The sequence below is a fragment of the Trichomonascus vanleenenianus genome (genome assembly GCF_965637985.1).
Source record: "Trichomonascus vanleenenianus strain CLIB 3782 genome assembly, contig: TRVA0_064S, whole genome shotgun sequence".
NCBI lineage: Eukaryota > Fungi > Ascomycota > Dipodascomycetes > Dipodascales > Trichomonascaceae > Blastobotrys > Blastobotrys vanleenenianus.
The window spans coordinates 22,439-45,348 of NW_027481823.1; the positions used below are offsets into that span (position 1 = coordinate 22,439).

Genomic DNA, 22,910 nt, shown 5'->3' on the forward strand with positions numbered 1-22,910 from the left:
TACCGGTATTTGGTAGGACTGTTGACGTGCATTTCGTATTTTTTAATAGCCAGCTGGAAAGATAAAAAAAAAGGGTTAAAGTGCATTTATTCATAGGCTCTCAAGCAGGACACACACGCTCCCAAATAGTTAGCGACCGTAGCCCCTTTACCACAGATTTCCGTACCTCACGCGTGCTTACGCGATGTTCTCCTCTTCGGTGGTTCGCTCCACGATTCCATCCAAAAAGAATGTGGGCCTGCGTAGGAGGTACGGTCTTCCCGTTCTGAAGCTCTCATGAAACATGTTGGCTCAGGGGTACCCGGAACTAGAGCGGCAACATGCGACTCTGATGTATATATTATTTCTTATCTGAGTGTCAGAGATGCTTCCCAGAGGAAGATCATCAACGTTGCAACACCAGTCACAGTGTCCAATAGGCATGAAGATATGGGAAGCTTGGATATTATGGGGTAGATCCTGAGAAGATAAAAAAAAGAAGCGCGGGGTAAAAAAAAATATAACAGATTAGAGACTAGCTCCAAGATATCCGGGGTAACCAATAGCGAACTTTGTTAGCCAATAAAATCACAGAAGATAAAAAAACCAGCCGTAATGGGGTACCAATAAGACCTATGAAATGCAGTTTGATAACGGAAAAACCCATATTAATGGAATACGACGTTAATTAAGTAATTGGAACGGCGAAACTGATCAACAAATCCAATAATAAATTAGTTACGTATAACGGAAATATTTCTCAAATTGGGGTTTAGCATAGCATGTGGACAGGTATAATCCATAATAATCTCCACCGGATGTTGTGGGCTCAAAAGTTTCACTCGGGGACCGACCGAAGGGCATCGGAGTCTGCCCGACTCTGGGGATATGCAGCCGGCGAACACCAGACAGCTGAGGTACGAACTGATCAAACGGCCTTTCCCCTCACGGTAGAGTCTATAATATATAATAATGAGCTTTCCATTATGCCAGACACTCCACCAACAAGCTGCTTCAATTTCTATAAGGTGTAATAATGAACCGAGCTAAGACTTACGACGATAAGGTTCACAGCATTGCTGATCTCGAGCGAGAGGCCAGCTTGAAGCTGCCTCCAATGGTCCGTGACTTCTACAATGGTGGGTCAATGGAGCTTCGAACCGTCAAGGAGAATCAGTCTTCTTATGATCGGTACCGACTCCGACCACGAGTCATGGTTGATGTCGAAAGAGTCGATACTACTACTGAATGCCTTGGGTCAAAGGTGGCCTTCCCACTGGGATTCTCTCCTTCCGCCAACCATGGGTTGGCTCACGCTGATGCTGAGCTCGGAACTTCGCGAGCTGCTGCGAAGAAGGGAGTCAACATGGTTTTGTCCAGCTGGACTAATACTTCCTCTAGGGAGGTTGCATTGCAGGGCAAGGATTACGGTATTTCATATGCCCACCAATTGAGTGCCGTTAAGGATGTCGAGACTAACCTTGGCATTATTCGGACCGCCGAGGCTGCTGGATACAAGGCGGTTTTCCTTAGTGTCGACTGTCCATGGCTTGGACGACGACTCAATGAGATGAAGAACGATTTCTCTCTTCCTCCTCACCTGCGATTCCCAAACTTCCCATTCATTCAGAACGGGACTGGTATGGTCAGTGATGATGATCGAACTCAGTACGATGCCCGAATCACTTGGGATTATGTTCGAGAGCTCAAGTCGAAGACCACGATGCAGATCTGGCTTAAGGGTATTCTTACTGGTGAAGACGCCGAGCTTGCAGTCCAGGCAGGTGCTGACGGAATTATTGTTTCCAACCACGGTGGGCGACAGCTGGACGGAGCTATGAGCACTTTGGATGCTCTTCCAGAGGTTGTTGAGGCCGTAAGGGGCCGAATTCCAGTTCATATTGATGGCGGTATTCGTCGAGGCAGTGATATTTTCAAGGCACTTGCATTGGGTGCGGATTACTGCTGGGTTGGGCGAGTAGCGCTTTGGGGATTGGCATATAAGGGAGAGGAAGGTGTCTCCCTTGCATTGAATATTTTGCATGATGAGTTCCGAGTTGTTATGGCGTTGATGGGATGCACTAAGGTTAGTGACATCAAGCCAGAGCATCTTGCACGATTGGGCGTTGATGGTCTTATGCACAAGGTGCAGAGACGAATTACCGCCAATCTTTAAGCATCACTAGTTTTTAAGGTTATCTTTTGAAACTAAATACGAAAAAAGTAATAATAAACTGATAATAGAGTGACGATCCCAAAAAAGTTGCATAAAAATTCGATTTGTTTCGGTTAAACGAGATCTTTTTCACTACCCGTATTACTGGCCGGCATTCAATTCGCTAATAGGCCATAGCATAATAAGTAATGAGTAAAAATGAACAACTGTTGTGGAGAGTTATGGAGACGTAAAAGCAGGAAAAAGAACACCTACCAAGGCCATGTTCGAAATTCAAGGTCATGATTCATTTTAAGAAGTCGTTTATATGCTCTAATAATAATGTATTTTCCGCATTAAGCTTTTACTTGAACTTTCGCTTAGCCAGGATCTCTGCGAATCGATCAATATTCTTCTGCTCGAGTGGAAGAAGAGGAGCCCGGACAGGGCCAACCGAATGACCAAGCAGATCAAGGCCAGCCTTGACACCAGCTGGGTAGCTGACCTCCTCAAGATAGCTGCAAATCTCCCAAATAAACTTCCACTGCTCTCGAGCACGCTCAAGATCTTTCTCTACAACCAGAGTGTTCCAGAGCTCGACGCATTCCTTTGGCACAATCGAAGCGACGCCAAAGACATTGCCCTTGGCACCGTGGGTCAAGGCAAAGAAGGAAAGAGTGTCCCAACCGTTGAAAGCCAAAAAGTCCTTGGTCGGGTTAGTCAAGACATCAGCAAGTTCTTTGGCATTGCCAGAAGTGTCCTTGATGTAGTCGAGGCCCTTGATCTTGCCAAGCTCTCGCATTTGATCAGCGGTGAGGTGAATACCAGTTGCACCTGGGAGGTTGTAGTACATGAGAGGAATGGAAATAGAGGAGCAGACATCCTCGTAGAACTTGTATAGCGCCTTGAAGGAGAGCGGATCGTAGAATGGTGGAACAACCATTACGGCAGCGGCACCAGACTTCTCTGAGAATTGGACCATCTCAATGGCCAATTTGGTGCTGTTGCAGCCAATACCAGCAATAACTGGGAACCGGCCCTTTGCAGCATCAATGTTGGCCTTGATGACGGCCTTATGTTCTTCGATAGTGAGGGCTGGGAACTCACCAGTAGTTCCGGTGGTGACAATTCCGTGGACACCAGCCTCTGCCAGTCGATCAACCTGTTTAGCAATGGTTGGAATATCGATTTCATTGCCGTCAGCGGTGAATGGAGTTGGAACAGCTGCGATAATACCCTCAAGCTTGCCAGTCATTTTATCTTATTATTTTTAGAACTACTGAAGCAGAATACCTGGCGAATGGTGCCTCTTTTATGTGGATCCTTCTCCGCAACTAATGGGGAAGACCGTGTAATTCAGCATTAATAGGGAAAGTCGTCCAACTCAGCAATTAATAGCGAAATCCGTGTAATTTCCAATTCGGACTCCTGCCGGATACTACCCCAACCTCCAGAGTGTCGTATAGCGCTTTTTCTGTTATCTTATCTGTGGAGGTAGATTCTGCTATGCCTACCTGTATAATGGCACCGTATTGTAATTATGCATCGGACGATGTCCGACTGTTTCGGAAAATGTCCGACACATGGAACTCCCCCGGGTAAACCATCTCAGAATAGAGATAAAATACGGGGTGTAGATGGAGAGCAACTTCTCCGGGTAAAAGATCAGACTAAGATAATACAGGCTATATAGAGAGCAATTTCCTTGGAATAGCAAAAAGAATATTTCAATCAAACACAAAATGTCCGCTATTCTCGAGACTCCAAACGGGAACAAGATCACCATTAAGACCGGGCTCTTCATCAACAATGAGTTCCGACAGTCCAAGACTGGTACGGAGATGACTACTCCAAACCCTGCCACTGGCGAGCCATTGGCTACCATCAGCGCAGCTTCTCCAGAGGATGTGGATGAAGCTGTGGCCGCTGCTCGAAAGGCCTTCGAGACTACATGGGGAAAGAAGAGCACTCCGTCCCAGCGGAGCGCCCTACTCAACAAGTGGGCAGATCTGATGGAGGAGGATATCGACAATCTCAGTCAGATTGAAAGTCTCGATAACGGAAAGACTGTTTGGTTGGCTAAGGATGCTGACATCACTGATAGCATTGGCTGTCTGCGATACTACGCCGGTCTGGCTGACAAGATCGAAGGTCGAACCATCGAGCAGGAGGAAGGAGTTAAGATAGCTTTTACTCGCCTCGAACCAATTGGTGTTTGTGGCCAGATCATTCCATGGAACTACCCAATTCAGATGTTTGCTTGGAAAGTCGCTCCAGCTCTTGCTGCTGGAAACACTATTGTTCTCAAGCCAGCCGAGCAAACTCCATTGAGTGCTCTTCGCCTGGCTGAGCTGTCCGTCAAGGCCGGATTTCCTCCAGGAGTTATCAATATTATCAACGGTACTGGTTCAGTAGCTGGACAGGCTATTTCCAGCCACATGGATATCGATAAGGTCGCTTTCACTGGTTCTACTGTTACTGGCCGAAGGATCATGGAGTCCGCTGCCAAGAGCAACCTCAAAAAGGTCTCTTTGGAACTCGGCGGTAAATCGCCTGTTGTAGTATTTGACAACGCAGATTTGGAGCAGGCGGCAAACTGGGTTACCATTGGCATTCTGTTCAACCACGGTCAGGAGTGCTGTGCAGGATCTCGACTATTTGTCCAGGACACAATTAAGGACAAGTTCATTGCTATGCTTAAGAAGAACTTTGAGTCCCATGTCATTGGAGATCCATTCGACATTAAGACCTACCAGGGTCCACAGGTCTCGGAGCAGCAGCAGAAGCGAGTGCAATCTTACATCGACGCCGGTATTGAGCAGGGCGCTACCCTCGTAACTGGCGGCAAAGAGCGACTAGCGCACCTGCCGTCGAAGTTGAAGAATGGCTATTACATTGCTCCAACCATTTTCGCTGACTGCAAGAAGGGCATGAAGATTGTTGACGAGGAGATCTTCGGCCCTGTTCTGACCGTTCAAACCTTCTCCACTGAGGAGGAGGCTATTCAGAAGGCCAACGACACTCAGTATGGACTTGCGGCGGGCGTATTCTCCCAGAATGCATCCCAGTGCATGAGAATGGTTCATTCCCTTCATGCCGGTACTGTCTGGTGCAACCAGTATGTTGTTCCAAGCAACTCTGTTCCATTCGGAGGCATGAAACAGTCTGGCTTCGGCCGTGAATTAGGCATTGAGGGATTGAAGGAATACACCCAGACCAAGGCAATCCATTGGAACTATGCTGAAAAGGTTAGCTGGCCAATGGACGGTACTTCTTAAAAATAGATTGCATTAGTAATGATTAGATATTTGTGAAAGCACTGTTTCAAAACTAGTTATTCTATAAATCAGGGTAATTTTGTCGGGTATACTTTCCATTCACGCGTATCGTAGTGCGGTTATACCTTCCATACCTACCTGGTACTCTACTGGTTAGCTCTCCTCTTTACTAGTATAGAGAGGTACCATAACCCGAGGAATCAATAAGTCACAAAGAAGACTCAAGTTCCAAGGTAAGAGGCAAAAACCTGCCACAAAGTAGCATAAACACGATGCTACACAATGACAGTAGAAGTTAAATATACTCTGTAGTAGATTGTGAATAGAACATAGCAAATAGTGTTTAAAGCACGAATTACAGAAAACTAAAGAAGCTGCCTAGGGCCTTTCTACCTCTTCGATACCCGCGAGAGCTTTCTCGGCATTCGTGTCAAGACCCGTCTCCTTCATGGCGTTGGCACCAGACAAAGCGTTCGGCCCATCGAAAATTTCTGCCACTTCTTCCAAACCCCTTCCTTTAGTCTCTGGGAAGAAGAAGTAGATAAGGGTAAAGTGCACTCCAATGACAACACACCAGACAATGTAGTACTTCCATTTAATCGCTTCCATAGCAACTGGGTTAGCAAAGCTGTTGTAAATACCGGCCAGATTACCCGTCAATTGGTAAAGCATAGATGCTTTAGCACGTAGAGAATATGGAACGACTTCCATAATGTAGGTGGGAGCCACTGGTGAGCAAACGTGGTAGCAAGCGGAGTAAATGAAGATCATGGCCAATACGGCTGCAGCATATCCTTCGACTTTAAAGTCCTTTTCTTGGTTGATTGCCGAGCAGATAGTCCAAATGATATATGAGATACCCATTCCCCCCATTCCAATAAGGAAAAGACGTCGTCGTCCCCATTTATCGACTAGCGTCGCAAACGTGCAAGCAACGAGGAAACTCCAGACTGACATACAGGCATTAATAATGAGCTGGGTCTTGGAATCTGTGATGCCGATAGTATTGAGAACAGGAGAAAGGTAGTAAGACGTTAGCGCATTACCGGACCATTGCAACATAGCGGGAATATAAAGCGCCAGGAAGAGTCTGTGTTTGTTTCCCTTGGTAGCGATCCATTCCTTCCATCGGGATGACTGCTGGAGCTTTTCCATCTCAAGAGTTGCAGTAATCTCAGCCATCTCAAACCGGACTAACTGGGAGTCTCTGTCGCCATCGGCATGGTATTTGGCAAGGATGTCATAGGCTTCTTTGGATCGACCATTGTAAATGAGCCATCTTGGTGACTCTGGGGCAAACAGGCTAAGAACAGCTTGGATAAGCGAAAAAAAGCACTGCAGCACACTGGGAACTCTCCAGCTCCAGGATGAACCGGTCATTTTGAAACTGCCGTAGGTGATCCATGCGGCAATTAAAGAGCCCAATGGCCAAGAAACAAGATAAAATGACACCAGCTTACCACGATGGGTTGGATAAGCCACTTCCGAGAGGAGAGGCGGTGCGGCAACAGAAACAATTCCAAGTCCAAGACCAATAAGGAATCGCGAAGCGACAAACATGCCGTAATTAACGGCGGCAGTCTGCAAAATAGATCCAATAATAATGATGATCGAGCCGCCGCAGATTGGGTATCGTCTACCAAATCTTTCGCAAAGCTGCGAGGATACCAAAACAGAGATCAGAACACCTCCTGTTGGACCAAAGGTCATGGCACCCAGCCGAGTGCCTGTAGGCTCTCCGAAGAATCGTTTCCATTGCGGGAGTGCCTGCATACCATTGAGCATGCTACCATCATAACCCGAGGCTGTCTGCGTCAGAAGGGCACAAAGTAGAAGAACATTAAGCTTAACAAGCGTCCTGTCTCTCCACCATGGCTTATCGCGCTTGGGGATAACGTCCTTCAGCACAAGTCCTTCAAAGTTATCAACCTGGATTTGGTCCTTCATGATCAGCTACAGAGACCATCTCAAAGAAAAAGATCACTTAATATACAATCCATCTCCAACCTCGTGTTCCCCACAGGTCCCCACAGGTCCCAAGCTTGAGTCAAATGAGCTACCCCGGTCCATGTATAGGACCGCTTCCGTGTGCATTCAATTACCCCAGATCGGCGAACCGGCTCAATGGCCGGGCCGGAGCGGGCATAACTAAATGCTTGGCTTTGCTGATCAGACTGCAAAATAAAGTTGATGGTATATCGCTCAGGACAAATTTTTACTATTGAAGATCAAGCTTACGTCTCCCCGTATTCTCTACTCCGGTTCAATAATTCCTGGATCCCCATGCAGCAAGATCGCGTGCAGGCTCCTCGTAATACCGGTCCATGTTGATATCGCTGACGTGCTACAGCAATCAAGCTGCATCTCAAAGAAGATAAGCCCCTCTTTTTTTTTACTTACACATAACCAATGCTACATTTATTATATTTGACCATAATCAATTTATCCAGGCTGCTTTCCAGATCGAATCAATTTTCGAACGCTTATGTCTGTTTAATGCCTGCAAGCGTGCTTCCGATAATTCTTCCAAACACAACGCATTCCAACAGACTCGAGCCACCTAGCCTGTTAGCTCCATGGACGCCTCCTGATACTTCTCCAGCGGCATATAAACCATCAATCACCCTCTCCTGTTCGTCTAAAACTTGTCCAAAGGAATTAATCTGGACCCCACCCATGGTAAAATGAACCACTGGCATAATTACACCATAAAACAAAATCCCTTCAGCGCTAGTGGGATAGCGCCCCTTTCCGAACGCCGTTCGTCCTAGAGGATCGATTTTAGTGCCATCAATGCACTGATTATATTCGGCAAACTCTTTCTTGACGGACTCAATATCCCATTCAAATTCTTTGCACATATCTCCAAGTGTGCCTTTCTTCATGAGCCCTTTAGAGACGTAAAAGTCCACGTGATGCTTCATAGATTCGTAGCCATTAATGTCCAGAGCAATGACTGCAGATTTGTTGGCCACTTTCATTACCTTATCTGCAACAACGTCTCTAGTCTGGAGTTCGTCGACAAATCTCTTTCCACGGCTCAAAAGGATCCCACCCTCACCTCTAAGTGCCTCTCCAGCTAGAAATTTCGACTTGCTCTCTGGTGCTTTGGGATCAACAAATCCGGTAGGGTGAACTTGGACTTTGTTCATATCTACTAAATTTGCATTTATGAGCTGACACATCCTCTGGCCATCTCCAACCGTCTCCTTCGTGTTCGTGGTGGGCAGATCAACTAAATCAGGCCTGTATTTCTCTAGCAATGACGAAGATGCAGAGAAACCTCCCGTAGTAAGGACCACGTGGCCATACAGTTTCTCAGGCTGGTCGTTGCTGTCACCCTTCAAGCTCAAGTAGTTGATGCCGACAACTTTCTTCCCATTGGCATAATCTTCTACTATCAGATCTGTCGCTCTGGCCTCAGTGATGAGTCTGCAGTTTTGATAATCTTTCAGCTTATCACTGAGACTCTTGATGATCGCAAAACCGGGAGGTAGACTACCGGATCCTCTGTGCGTTCTTGGCTTGGAATGCCCACCCAAAAGACTGACAACTGAGAGATCGATACCGAAGCTTTCCTCTAGCCAATTGACTGCAGCTTCAGAATTGTCCGCTAACGTTTTGGCAAGGGACTTACTGCCGAAGCCCTTGGCCGACTTCACAGTATCTTCGTAGAACAGCAATGGGGTATCCTGAATATTCAGTCTCTTTTGATGAATAGTCCCGGCGCCATTGATTCCAGAAGACGCCTTGATGGAATTACCGCCGGTGGACTTGAGCTTTTCAACTATGATAACATTTAGCTCAGCTGATCGCTGCAAGATTGTGTGTGCAGTAGCCAGACCGGCCAGTCCTGCTCCAACAATGATAATAGTTCCGCGGTCTTTCATGCTAGCCCTGTATTCTTGCTGTGGTCGCTCTATATTCGTGTTAGTGGAAGTTCCTCCTTTGTTTTAGTTCCGCTGGGATGGAACACCTGTCCACATACCAATAATCGTGCGCCCGAATGAATTCTTTGAATATAACCCTCGGAAATAACAGTACAAGAAAGATACTGCCAATGCTGCAAATGTCAAAAGGTAGAATTGTCTCCGTAGCATCACGCTATTAATGGGTATGAAGGAGGGGAAAAATCAGCTCATTATTCAAACCCTTATTCTATCACATAGATGTATCACTAGAGTGGTGGGGTTACCGTATAAATTTCCTCTCGTATATGGCATATATATACGAGACGCGCGCTGCTTGAATCTTTTAAGAAATAAAAACCAAACAAACTGAGACACTCAGCCGCATATAGTGCGGCTGCTATAACCGTAAAAAGAAATCTCAACATACTCGCTACGGAATTCGAATTCATCCAACTATGGAGTACAAATTACAATACACTTTGTGAGCTGAAAACGTAAATGCCATTTGAAAGGTCTACTAATGCTATTACCGATGGTTATTTTTCCTCTGCCAAAACTGGAACAGACTCTCGCTTGACCTTTTCCAAAAAATCGATGGAGGGCATTTCAGGGACATTGGGCCAATCCGTAGAAAAGACGGATTTGTCTGGCTGGGCAATTACTGCGCATGCCAGAATAGTTTCTTTACCTGCTTCAATGTTTCCTTTAAGCTGAGGAACCACAGTTTTCGAGTAGTAAAGGTTGGATGATGGCTCAGGCGTAGTAGCAATACCCTGCCGACCTCCACTGAGAGATACAATTCCACTGAAATCTTCCTTATTAGCGACGTATGCCGAATTCGCTCCGCCCTGTTTCGTCAGATCATTGGCCGGTTCTAGAGCCGAAATAGCAAAGCCTCCCTCCACTGTTTGAAGGTCGCGACAGCTGTTGATGCGATGAACTCTAACATGCCACTTGCCCCTTGGAATGAGCCATGTCTCCACGTTGACATCAGCCCAAGGGCTCCAAGTCGAGTATAGGACATCTCCAAGGATCCTTGCCTTGGTCTTACTTCGGAACCTGTAGTCGCAGTCATCCTCGGAGAACCCAATCATGTTATCAAGGGTGGCATCATCGAAACTCCTGCAGTTTGTCTCAACACTGAAAGCAAATCGGGTGCTATAAGCGAACTTGCAGTATTTCTCAGCTTGGTATCGGCAATATGATCCCCGCTGGTATGGGCCAGAGACAAGGGCCACACTATTGTTAGGATAGTGAGAGAACACCATGCCTGGAACAGGAAGAGCCTGCGTTTGTGGCCGTGGAATGATGTCGACTTCTTCACTCTGCCAGAAAGGATGCGATTCTGGGAGAGCCAATGGGAAGAACGCTTTTGTACCCCAATACGGAGACTGAGGAGAGTTGTATCTCTCACACATAATTGCATTAGGATAGGAGAATCCCAAACTCATGATTCCAGTGCCCTTTCTAGAAAATGGTTGCTTGGCCCACCATCTCATATGTCTCAGAAAGAGGCCCTTAACAACACCCCAGGGAATGATCTCAAGTTCAGAGAAGGCAAGAGCTCCCCAGAAAGAACCACAGGCAAACTTGTAAGTCAAGCTTCGGCCAAAAGGTAGAGCGGCACCATCATCTCCGAACCAATGAATAAACTGTGGAATAAACTCTTCAATTCGCTTTCGGTAGACATCGCCAAGCTGCTTGTCCTCAGGATAGAGCTTCAGATACATCAGCTCGTAGAAGTGGAAAGCCCATGGGTTGTAATAGTCTATCGCGTTCTTATCTGGACCATCGCCATACCAGCCATCCTTCAAATAGTACTGCTCCATATCTTCCAAGTTCTTTTCAGTAATCGACTGGTCATAATCAGCGCCAATTCTCTTCAGCCCCAAAGTCAACAATACATGGAACCACTTCCAATTAGTAGTTGGGTAGGTTCGAGTGCTTGCTGCTACCAAGTAATTCACAACATTCTTCTTAGCTTCGTCGGAAAGAGGTTCGTAAAATTGTTCCGGAATGAACGCCAAAGCAAACCCAATTGCTGCAAATTCGACGAGCCTTTGCTCCCAGTCGACAGTGTCGCCCCAGTATTCAGGGTGTTCAGGATTGGTTCCGTTGGCCAAGCCCTTGTGGACTAGATCCCAATGGTCAAACTTGCCACCACCTGCAACGTAAGGAACCAAGCCCCAGATAGGCCTTGAAAATCCTTCGAGATCCGAGGAGTCAAGGTCACAATAGGCACCGGTTTCTTCGATCCTAACTCTTGCTCCGCCGGGAGAGTACAGCGGTACTAATGGTTCATAGAGGTTTCTGAAAGCAGCCTCAAGATCGCTTCGAGTTTTGAATGGATTCCCCTCAAATGGTGAAGACATTCTGCAAAAGTACTGTAGCGTGAAATGAAATTGGCCTGCTGGTCCTCTTGTAGCTTTATAGCCATTTTTGAGATGTACTTGCACGGCTTTACATAATGTGGGGGTCGGCGTGGGTTTATCCGTTTCCGTCCTTTACTTTTGCAGCTGAATATTACACGTCCTCTAGTGGAATCCAAAGGTTAATCATTACTATTAACTAGGTACTCCCGGTCCCTAATAAAAGCAATAGTTTTGCTATAACCACATTTTAGCTATTCCTTATTCATTTGGTACACCATGGTTGTGAACAGATGTCTTCACCTCCGCTGCATGCCCCCCCTCTGTGGGATGTTGGGGGGGGGGGGGGGGGGGGGGGGTAGCGGAAGTAACTTTACCGGCTAAAAAAGAATTTTGGTTCGCTGCAGATTCAGGTGCACACATGTCTTGCTGCCATAACGGCATTCTCATGTGGGGTTTCCTCTAACGGCTTCTTCATTTGTGTCCATTTAGCTATGCCCTCCCCGGGCCGACGATTGAGCCGGTCCGCCGACCAGGGGTAACTTAAGTGCACATGGACTGAGGCAGCTCATTTTACACGAATTGTGGATCTGTGGGGAATACGAGGTTGAAGATATACAATATCTTAAGTAATCATTTCCCCTCAGGTAGGTACAATTCTCTACAGTGGATTATGCCTATACTGTACCTCTCTAGCACTCCGCTGGGTTTCGGTTTATAATAAAGCTGTAGCTTCACACCTTGAAGTGATTGCAGGATGAAGTTGCACCACATACATAGTTCTGTACAAATGTCGTTCTCTGAAATACGTGTAGTCATTATTATTTCTACTTCCGTTTAACGAAGGCTCCTGAAAGTTTACCGACTTCAGTACCGTATGAAACAGTCTACTAGGTAAACACCGGTAATTAAATTTTGGGTGATACACTATAGTTATAACATTTGCTAATCAGCTTTGCGTAGAACACCAATATAGATACGGGGTATAGCACTCGACGTCAAGCCGCACAGCAGTAAAGAACCAGCTAGTCCAAATGAGTCCGATCGAAAAATACCCTAACTGGTTCAAATGAAAAATACTGACTTAATGGATCGGCGAATCCCCCGCTAAAGATAAATCACATGATTCAAGCTACTATTTGATCCTAAATTTACGGGATATATGGCATCTGGTTAAAATAGATTTCATCCGGTGGGCGCGGCGATAGTTACCCCGCAACTATACGGCTTAATATTACTCCCGCAAGATATACAGCCGTGGCCAGAAATGTGGGGGGTGTGAAATGGTGGTTGAAGTTAGTTCTACGGTGAATCCATTTGAAGTTATATAACGCGGTTAGTTTTCAGATATGATTCGCTATTATTAGTGACCAAACCATAATTGCAGGCGAAATGATTAGTTTCGTCAAAAAGAATGAAAGCGACTACCAGATTGGTGGACGCCCTGGGGCTATTCTGCTTGATGGCAATGAGCATTGGGGTGTGCTCCGAGCTGCTAAGGATTTGGGCGACGACTTTGAGCGAGTGACCGGACAGCCTCTTTCAGTTGAGGTGAACAAGGCCATTGGAAGTACTGGGAAGTATGAGTACTATACTCCAGTCACTCATGAAAGTACGGAGGAATATAAGGTGAATGGTCCCTTTTATTTCAACACTTCATTCAAGTCTCTCGCTTCCCCCGATTCAGTCCGGATCATTGCAGGAACAGTTGGAAAGTCCGAATTGATCAATCAAATTGTTTCCAGTGGCAAGCTAGACACCAAGGCTATCGAAGGCAAATGGGAGTCGCATGTAATCTCTCTAGTCAGTGACCCTATTCCAGGTGTATCCAAAGCACTCGTCATTGCTGGAAGCGACAAAAGAGGTACTATTTTCGGCTTGTATACAATTTCTCAGCTCATCGGTGTGTCGCCTTTCTACTGGTGGGCCGACGTGGTTACCGCCAAAAACGAAGCGATTTTCGTACAAGACGGAACGCAGCAGGTTCAGAAAACCCCATCGATTAAATACCGAGGGTTTTTCATTAATGACGAAGAACCATGCATAACCAATTGGGCTCGAGAACGATATGAGAAGAGCAAATGGGGTTCTAGCTTCAATTCCGATTTCTATTCGCATGTCTTCGAGTTGGTGCTTCGGCTGAGAGCCAATTACTTATGGCCTACGATGTGGGCAGGTATGTTCAATGTTGATGATGAACGCAACCCCGCGCTTGCAGATGCATATGGCGTGGTTATGGGTACTAGCCACACCGAGCCGCTTCTCCGGGCGTGTCATGAATGGCCAAAATTTGGAAAAGGAGAATGGCAGTGGAACATCAATAAGGAGCAGATTAAACCGTACTTCAAACACGGCATTGAAAGAGTGAAGAATTATGAAGGGATCTACAACTTGGGGTAAGTGAAGACATTTTGAGCTAATGCCTGATTATTTACTAACATTATTCTATAGAATGCGAGGATACGATGATTTCGCGATGGACCTGCCAAAAGAAGAGGCGGTTAAGGTAGTCAAGGATGTGATTAAGAGCCAGCGAGATATCCTTCAGCAAGTCATCAAGGACAAGAAATTGGAAGACATTCCACAAATGTGGTGTATCTACAAAGAAGTCCAAGAATATTTCGAAGAGGGTTTGGCAGTACCAGATGACGTCACCTTGTTGTGGTGTGATGACAACTGGGGGAACATTCGTCGACTTCCACTTGATAATGAACGTCAGCGTTCTGGAGGGGCAGGACTATATTACCACTTTGATTACGTCGGAGACCCACGAAACTACAAATGGCTCAACACCACCTCTCTCCAGCGAATGTGGGAGCAGCTCCATTTGGCCTATGAAAGAGGCGCCGATCGAGTTTGGATTGTCAACGTCGGCGATCTGAAACCACAGGAGTTGCCTATGAGCTTTTACTTCGACCTTGCGTACGATATGGAGAAATGGAGTTACAATACCATTGATCAATGGATTCTAGAATGGGCCAAGAGAGAGTTCGGCTCCGAGCATGCGGAAGAGATTGCTTACCTGGTAGATACTTACTCAAAGTATGCAGCCCGACGAAAGTATGAATTAGTCGACCCGCATACTTTCAGCGTCGTTAATTACCGAGAGGCTGATAGTGTCATTGCAGAATGGCAAGATTTGGAAACTAAGGCCGAGCAGCTGTATGTGAAGCTGTCGGAAGCTGAAAAACCGAGTTATTTCCAGCTGATCCTGCACCCAATAAAAGCAGCGCATACGTTGTATCGAATCCATGTCAACACCGGCAAGAATTATCTATATGCAGAGCAAAAGCGATCGACTACCAACAAGACTGCTGAGCTTGTATTGGCTGATTTCAAGCGTGATAAGAAAATTGCCGATGAGTATCATTCTTTGCTTGACGGAAAATGGAATCATATGATGGAGCAGACACACCTGGGTTATAATTATTGGCAGCAACCAATGCGCGATTTGCTCCCGCCGTTGTACTGGATCCAAGATAGCGAGGCTACAAAAGGAAAGGTAGCGATTGGAGTAGAGGGTTCTTTCGCTTCAATTCCTGGTGATGATCGTTACCATGAGCTTAATGGAACAGTCCTTTCCCTGCCTCAATTAGATCCATTCGGACCTAAATCCCGTTACATCGATGTTTTTGCACGGTACTCTGGGGATCAGCCGCAATATTGGTCTTTGATTCCACAACATTACTACATCAAAATTACCCCATCTACCGGGGTTGTAACAGGTGTAGACGATGTCGATTCACGGGCAGAGGTATCTGTGGATTGGTCTTCAGTACCAGCAGGCATGACCATTGACTCACTCATTTGCTTCCAAGTTGCCGACACCAAGGAGGAGCTAGAGAGTCTAAGATTTGAGAGCAATGGATTCCATGTCAAGGTTCCAGTTAGAAATCGAAGTGTTCCAGCTGGTTTTAAAGGATTCGTTGAGTCTGACGGGCAAATCACGATCAATGCCGAGAACTATACATCAGCTGGCAATACAGATACCGCCAAATATGTCACCATCAAGGGATTAGGGCATACATCATCGGGTGTAACGTTGTGGCCAACGTCAATTCCAACCCAAGATCCATCGCACGGTTCGCCTTATTTGGAATTCTCTTTCCTATCTTTTACTGACGCCGATAAGGCGAAGGTAATTGTCTATTCTGCTCCTACGCTTAACTTCAGCGGGAAGGATAGGCCAATGAAGTATGCAATTGCGATTGACAACGAAGAGCACCAGTCCGTTGAGCTAGCTCCTGTTGCTCCTAAAGAGCTCATCCCTGAAGATTGGGAAGAGGGGGTTGCCAATAATATGTGGAAAAGGTCTAGCCTTCACACGATTACTTCCGGGGGTCATAAACTGAGAATTTGGGCTATTGAGCCAGGTGTGGTAATTCAAAAGATTGTAATTGATCTAGGAGGTGTGAGAGAGAGCTATCTTGGCCCGCCAGAAAGTAGAATTGTTTAGATTTATGGAATATATGGAACTCTATAATTACATAATTTGTTATTTTATTGAAGCCTTTAGTAAAAGCTTAGGCCAGAAATCCCACTTTGTATTTTTTCCCCCTAAACAACAACGAGTTCCGACATCAATTGGACGCCACATCTGTACCACGTCTGCGCCGGGAGGATTGCATAGCGCAGGGTCAGGGAAGCAGTTCTCCTACCAGGTAGGAGATTAGAAATCTTGTGCCCTTCCAAGGGTATGGGTTGGGCATTGGGCAAAGATCTTCATGGCTATTGAAATTCATCCGAAAAAAAACTGTGAAACTGTGATTTTCAGTCTAGGGGCTCAGCTCCACACCTAAAAGGGCTAGGCGTAGAATTTCTCCGCTCAAGTCCAAATATGTATTTGTATTTGCACTGGATAATTTATATCTAATTTCACAAATTTATTACGCTGTGCCAGATACTCATCGGTCAGATATAGTACGCTTAATAAGTCATGGGAACTGCGCGATGCACAGGTACTAATTGTCATCGGCAGTCAAGCCGAAGCTTACGCAGCCCTTTAGTACAACTGTGAAAGTTTAATTAACCGGTTATTTTCTTTCCCTTCCGTGGTGTCACAAAGCCGGTGACGCCTCAATGGATGCTAACTATTGCACGAAAAAGCTTGCTCCAATAATCATGGTTGAAAGGCAGATATACGTACTCTGGTGGCTATAATTCAGACATAGGAGTTGCTACGACATGCCCAACCCACTCATTGGTTGTAACAAAACATACGACACGCTTAACCCACTCACTGGTTGCAAAAGAACATCATACTGACACTCAGGTTCCCAACGCGTTATAACATACATTTCAGGTCTACGACTATGGGATATTGCAACCATTGCAACCTACATTAACGCTGCAAGGTCCCTTACATAGTAATGGCAGATGGACAGCCCAAGTGAATGGTCAGGCCTATACAGGCACTACCAGACTTCTCTCCTCATCCTCTCCTCAATCTATTAGCAGTACGGCAGTTCAGACTAGACCCAGTTCGTCCATACATCCTCACTATACGTGGGGGGTCTTATGATATACTGGTATCGGATTAAATTGCTAAATGAATTTCAAATATTTATCCGTCGTAGCATAAACACTAGCAAAAAGGCAGATCATTTGATTACGCCCCATTTCTACGACACATTGTGGGGGTTAAGCCGCCACAAACAACTACCAGTACAGTAATGAGTAACTCGGCCTATGCGATCCATCAAGAGCCGCGCAAGGCTGACACAATTAAAGTTGCTGTGCCTCTGTCGATCATTACCTCACTCTATTTATCCTGCCATATTTTTAAGCTCCAATGCTGATATAGTGAGTGATCGCTTAGTGCCAAGATTTTAGCCGGACGTTGAGAGGACATACGTCGCCCCGCATTCACCCCCACATCCCCAAGGATTAAACAGACGATGAACCACCGTTAAGCAATACCGTACCGGCAAAAACACCGAAACTGGGGTAAAATGATTTGATTTCTACTACAGGATTTTTGTCAATATATAGGGCGTTGAACTCCTGAAATAATCAATATTTCCAACCAAATCACTTTCTACTGCCTGGTAAAATGCCTGTCCACCAGGAAGACGTCTTGGACGATAACAATTTCGACGAGGTCCTATCCAAGCAGGACGCTACCTATACGGTAGATGCCGATGATATTAGGGATGGTGCTGTGCAAAATAAAGAGTTTGAGGAGAACTTGAAGTTCTTTGATGCCCTCAAGAAGTACAGGAAGGCTATTACCTGGTCGTGCCTTATGTCCTGCGCACTGATCATGGAAGGTTTCGACCACTCCTACATCACTTCTTTCTTTGGGTTTACCGAGTTCCAAAAGAACTATGGCGTATTGCAGCCTGATGGCTCATATCTCATTCCGACTCAATGGCAGACTGGTATTTCTGATGGTGTGATTGCATCTGAAATCATTACCCTCTTCTTTGTCGGTAGCATCACTGAATACTTTGGCTATCGCTGGACGATGATTATTTCTCTGGGTATGATGGCTTCATTTATTTTCATCCAGTTCTTTTCTTCGAGTCTTCCGGTATATATGGTTGGTGAGGTCTTGCTCGGGATTCCTTGGGGCATCTTCCAGACAGTCACCACCACCTATGCTGCTGAGGTGTGTCCGGTCGTTCTTCGAGGCCACCTCACAGTGTTCGTTGCTCTTTGCTGGACTATCGGATATTTGATTGGCAACTGTGTATTGCGGGCCTTGCTTACTATTGACAGCAGCTCCGCGTACAAGATTGCATTTGCCTTACAATGGGTCTGGCCAGTTCCAATTGCCATTGCCTGTTACTTTGCACCAGAGTCTCCCTGGTTGTTGGTCCGAAAGGGTAAGACCGATGAGGCCTTCAAGGCAGCCCGACGCCTGGCCAGTGATGGTGTCACTGATCAGGAGATTAAGGAGTCAGTTGCTATGATGCTTCACACCAACAATCTTGAAAAGGAGGAAGCAAAAAAGAAGAAGACTGGAGCTGGTTCTTACTTGGATCTTTTCAAGGGCGTCAATTTCCGACGAACCGAGATTGCGACAGTTGTATGCTTAACCCAGAATATCATCAACCCATTCGGAAGTTGGGGTGTGGTTTTCATGGAACAGGCCGGTATGTCCACCGATAAATCCTTTGATTTCAGTATTGGCGGCAGTGCTATTTCTATCTTTGCAGTCATAGTTCTTTGGATTCTCATGGAGAGAAAGGTCAGCCGTCGACGTATTTTCATGTTTGGGCTTATTACTGCGCTTGTTAATGCTCTTATTGTCGGATTCTTGGGAATTCCAAAGCGAACAACGGCGACTTTGTACGCAATGGCGGTTATTCTGCTTATTGAGAGCTTCTTGTCATTCCTGGGTGTCCAGGCGACCATTTATCCGATTATTTCAGAGCTGCCATCGAATGCCCTTCGACCCAAGACAGTTGGTTTTGCTCGAGCCATTTCCAATCTTGTTGCTCTGATCAACGGTATTCTTATTCCAAAGATGATCAACAGTGGTCCTGGCAATTGGGGCTGGGGTCCAGTCGCTGACCTGTATTATGCAGGGTGGTTGGTTGTCGTCATTATTTGGGCTTACTTCAGACTCCCGGACGCCACTCAACTGACATATGCCGAGATTGACATTCTGTTCGAGAATAATGTTCCAGCCCGAAAGTTCAAATCTACGAAGATTGATTTGGCTGCAGGTAGTATTGTTTCCGATTCTACTGCTGAGGAGAAGGTTTAAAGACCGCCCGAAAATGATTTCGAGTGATTATTGTGTTGCAAGTACTGTATTTTATGATTATTTTATGAGATTTGAATTTTCCGCTTTTTTTCGTTATGCCCCAATGTACGAGTTTCTAAGTAATATGCCGGTAGTTCAACAAGACTGGAACATCCGCCCTTTGGAGCGTACTTTGGAGTAGTTATAGTACCATACAGCGCTTTCAACTTGCGAAGATTGATATTTGAAACGTTTGCAGAGATCGAAGGGTCATTTAGAAATTTCTCTATAGGAATGCATGAAACGAAGCCGTATATTCAGGGGGGCCATTGTACTGGGTATCGTTTTTCCGATATCGGAACGGTAGCGGACACAACCGGTGCACCGGTACCCATCTTTAGGGGATATTACCGGTACTGCTAAGTGGTACTGGTACTGTTCATTCACGACTTTTCCACATGAAATAACTCATATTAGGAATTCATATTGTCAAATTTAGAAGCCAATTAAGTTATGTTAGTAAAATGAGCGTAACTAATTGAATTCTCTATGAGGTGAGAACACATTGCTCTTTGGCGGGTAACAAAGACCCTGTGTATATACCAAGTGAAACATGAAATCAATAAATTAAATAAATTCGCTGAAGGAAACACTTTGACATTCTATCGATAATAATTTGATTAATCTACTCATCTCTTGTATTTTCAAATATTGGTTATAGATCTGGGGAAACAACCTTCGATCTCCTCTTGTATACCAATTAGTTTTTATATCCACACTGACCAAATATATAAGTTGTTCCCTCTCCTTTAAGCGCTAAAATCATCCTTTCTGATTTTACTCAACACATTGTGTCAATAATACTTTTGCGCCTTTAATCTACGAGTACTACAAGTATGATCTACGAATTGCAGGTGCCGAAGAAGCTGTCCACCACCGAACCTTACTTTGAGGTCGGCAGCTTCGGAAGAAAGATCAGCACTGTAAACCCCGAAGCGCAGATTTGGTTTAATCGTGGCCTAATCTGGACGTACGGCTTTAACTATGAAGAGGCTTGCAGTTGTTTTGAACAGGTAATTGCGCATGATCCCGAATGCGCAATGGGCTATTGGGGTCTCTCCCTTGCAGGGGGCCCGAATTACAATAAGGGCTGGATAGCCTACGATAGCCAGGGCCGTGAGCAGATTGCCCAAAAATGCAATGCAGTAGCCAAGCTCGCCCTTGAAAAGATATCATCGGCTTCACCTGTAGAGGCGGCACTTATTCGTGCTATTCAGATTCGATATCCACCTGAAGAGGTAGTCAAAGACTTCTCCATACCGAACAAAAAGTATGCAGACGCCATGCGGGAAGTTTTCCGTGAGTTTGGCCAAGATGACCTCGATATCAGGCATCTTTTTGCTGATGCCCTCATGAATTGGTCTCCTCGACAATTGTATGATAGTCGAACTGGCCAGCCTCTTCCGTCTTCCCCTGTGGTTGAAGTCAGGGCCGTTTTGGAGGCGGGCCTCAAACATGCCGATGTCAAACAGCACCCAGGCATCCCTCACCTGTATATTCACTTAATTGAGATGTCTGCCACGCCAGAGATTGCACTTGCGGCTGCGGATATAATTCGCGACCTTGTGCCCGACTCGGGCCATTTGTCCCATATGCCAACCCATCTTGATGTATTGGTTGGAGAATATCGACGCGCAATGGCATATAATTATAAGGCAACCGTTGCTGACGACAAATACTTTCGCAAACATGGAGGATTGAATTTCTTCAGTTTTTATCGAATGCACGACTACCATTCACTTATTTACGGCGCCATGTTGGCAGGACAATCCAAAGTCGCGCTGGAGTCGGTCGACAGGATGGAGGCCACCATCACCGAGGAGATGCTCAGAATGGAGTCACCTCCAATGGCGGACTGGCTGGAGTTCTTCCTAGTCCTACGTGTACATGTGCTTATTAGGTTTGGCATGTGGGAAGAACTGAAGAAGCTAAAGGCCCCCGATGATCAAGAGCTCTATTGTGTGACAATCGCAAATATTTATTATGGCAAGGCTATCGCTTATTCTGCGACCAGAGATCTGAAGAATGCAGAAATACAACGTGAACTCTTTAGAGAAGCCACAACACGAATACCGCCGACGCGCCTTGACTTCCCTAATCGAATTATCGACGGGCTCAAGATTGCCCATGCTATGCTTGATGGCGAAATTGAATACCGTCGTCAGAACTATGAAGTCGCATTCCGCTTCCTTAGAGAGGCCATTAAGCTTGAAGACGCCCGCGTCTATCTCGAACCATGGGGATGGCTGTTGCCGGCAAGACATTCTTATGGGGCTCTCTCCCTAGAGCAGGGCCTAGTTGATCAGGCAGCTCAGGCTTATTCCGAAGATTTGGGTTTCCAGGAGAATCTGCCCCTTTCACACCAACATCCCAAGAACGTATGGGCGCTACATGGTTATCATGAGTGCTTGAACCGTCTTGGAAAGCGTGAGGAAGCCGCCATTATCAAGAAACAGCTTGTCCTCGCTCTAGCCGAAGCGGATATTGTAGTCGAGTCATCTTGTTTCTGTAGGCTCGAACCAAGCGGTTTTTGCTGTCCGCAGTAATTACATTACAGGAAACAGTCTAATTATACTGTTTAACAAAGCAAGGTACGTATTTAATCTAATTAATTAAGTGTTCGATTGTGTCTACCTGATATACCTGGTAGAACATCTTTTACCTTACATTCACGTGTTTACATATCATCTGAAGCACTTTTGGAAGGCCTACTGTGGCATTATGTGCAAGCTCTCTCTTTCGTAATAGAATTGGCCGAAATACCTTTCTTGTACCGGAGAGATACCTGAAGCAAGAGATTGTGCTGTGATCTCTCCTGAGCTCTGTAACTTCAGCTGTGCAGCGTATTCACGGCAATCCGACTCCTAGCGATATTGACGCGAAGTGTCTTCGGTTGTTGATTCATGCAGGACGACACCAGTCAACTGCGAGCGAAATCAATCAGGTATCCACACGAGTGAACAGCATTAGTTGACATTTTTGCAAACGAACTACGACAGCATGACGTTAAAGGAACTATTCTGAGAACCAAGGTATATAGGATTATTGGGTTTACCACCTTAGGATACACCACGGTATTGAACATACCTTTGACCATTGACTTTGCTACCGGGTAGTTCACGTTTATTCATCTTTCCCTCATTAGAGAAATCCGTAATTAATATAACGTAGACGCGGTGGATGAAAAAGGTTGTCTAAAAACCGCCCTTCTCATCAGGTGGAGCTTAGGCGTTGTGCAATGCGTCCATACACGTAAGTTAGCTGAGGGGCAGCCACTCTTTACGTGCAAGCCCGCGATTCAACATAGCGGCTCGTCACCGATTGTTGCTGATGATAAGAAACAGGCGCGAAAGATGTTGCCTAATGTTAGTTGCGCCTTCCAGATAGTCTTAATTGGATTGCATGTCATGGTTACCCCTGCTCGGCAGAGACCAGCTCTCTTAAGAGGTAATAAACCAGAGAAAG

The 22,910-nt window shown here is 45.8% G+C and overlaps 9 protein-coding genes across 9 annotated transcripts; 5 read left to right on the forward strand and 4 right to left on the reverse strand.

Moving 5' to 3' along the window:
• Positions 1–1,015: 1,015 nt before the first annotated feature.
• Positions 1,016–2,155, forward strand: TRVA0_064S00254 (alpha-hydroxy acid oxidase; the record flags this gene model as incomplete). The annotated part of the gene is made up of 1 exon (XM_076687582.1): positions 1,016–2,155. One exon carries the CDS (start codon positions 1,016–1,018, stop codon positions 2,153–2,155), a length of 1,140 nt encoding a protein of 379 aa, XP_076538181.1.
• Positions 2,156–2,498: 343 nt separating this feature from the next.
• On the reverse strand, positions 2,499–3,389 carry TRVA0_064S00276 (dihydrodipicolinate synthase family protein; the record flags this gene model as incomplete). Its single annotated transcript, XM_076687583.1, has 1 exon — positions 2,499–3,389. One exon carries the CDS (start codon positions 3,387–3,389, stop codon positions 2,499–2,501), a length of 891 nt encoding a protein of 296 aa, XP_076538182.1.
• A 487-nt stretch (positions 3,390–3,876) lies between these two features.
• ALD4 (aldehyde dehydrogenase family protein) lies at positions 3,877–5,412 on the forward strand (the record flags this gene model as incomplete). Its single annotated transcript, XM_076687584.1, has 1 exon — positions 3,877–5,412. The coding sequence occupies one exon, from the start codon at positions 3,877–3,879 to the stop codon at positions 5,410–5,412; it is 1,536 nt and encodes a 511-aa protein (XP_076538183.1).
• Positions 5,413–5,790: 378 nt separating this feature from the next.
• HXT2 (high-affinity glucose transporter Hxt2p) lies at positions 5,791–7,359 on the reverse strand (the record flags this gene model as incomplete). The annotated part of the gene is made up of 1 exon (XM_076687585.1): positions 5,791–7,359. One exon carries the CDS (start codon positions 7,357–7,359, stop codon positions 5,791–5,793), a length of 1,569 nt encoding a protein of 522 aa, XP_076538184.1.
• Positions 7,360–7,895: 536 nt separating this feature from the next.
• On the reverse strand, positions 7,896–9,512 carry OSM1 (fumarate reductase 2; the record flags this gene model as incomplete). The annotated part of the gene is made up of 2 exons (XM_076687586.1): positions 7,896–9,331; positions 9,401–9,512. 2 exons carry the CDS (start codon positions 9,510–9,512, stop codon positions 7,896–7,898), a joined length of 1,548 nt encoding a protein of 515 aa, XP_076538185.1.
• Positions 9,513–9,859: 347 nt separating this feature from the next.
• TRVA0_064S00364 (DUF2264 domain-containing protein) lies at positions 9,860–11,695 on the reverse strand (the record flags this gene model as incomplete). Its single annotated transcript, XM_076687587.1, has 1 exon — positions 9,860–11,695. One exon carries the CDS (start codon positions 11,693–11,695, stop codon positions 9,860–9,862), a length of 1,836 nt encoding a protein of 611 aa, XP_076538186.1.
• Positions 11,696–13,084: 1,389 nt separating this feature from the next.
• Positions 13,085–16,148, forward strand: TRVA0_064S00386 (uncharacterized protein; the record flags this gene model as incomplete). The annotated part of the gene is made up of 2 exons (XM_076687588.1): positions 13,085–14,088; positions 14,144–16,148. 2 exons carry the CDS (start codon positions 13,085–13,087, stop codon positions 16,146–16,148), a joined length of 3,009 nt encoding a protein of 1,002 aa, XP_076538187.1.
• A 1,596-nt stretch (positions 16,149–17,744) lies between these two features.
• On the forward strand, positions 17,745–19,406 carry MAL11 (general alpha-glucoside permease; the record flags this gene model as incomplete). The annotated part of the gene is made up of 1 exon (XM_076687589.1): positions 17,745–19,406. The coding sequence occupies one exon, from the start codon at positions 17,745–17,747 to the stop codon at positions 19,404–19,406; it is 1,662 nt and encodes a 553-aa protein (XP_076538188.1).
• An 875-nt stretch (positions 19,407–20,281) lies between these two features.
• On the forward strand, positions 20,282–21,991 carry TRVA0_064S00430 (uncharacterized protein; the record flags this gene model as incomplete). The annotated part of the gene is made up of 1 exon (XM_076687590.1): positions 20,282–21,991. One exon carries the CDS (start codon positions 20,282–20,284, stop codon positions 21,989–21,991), a length of 1,710 nt encoding a protein of 569 aa, XP_076538189.1.
• Positions 21,992–22,910: the final 919 nt, after the last annotated feature.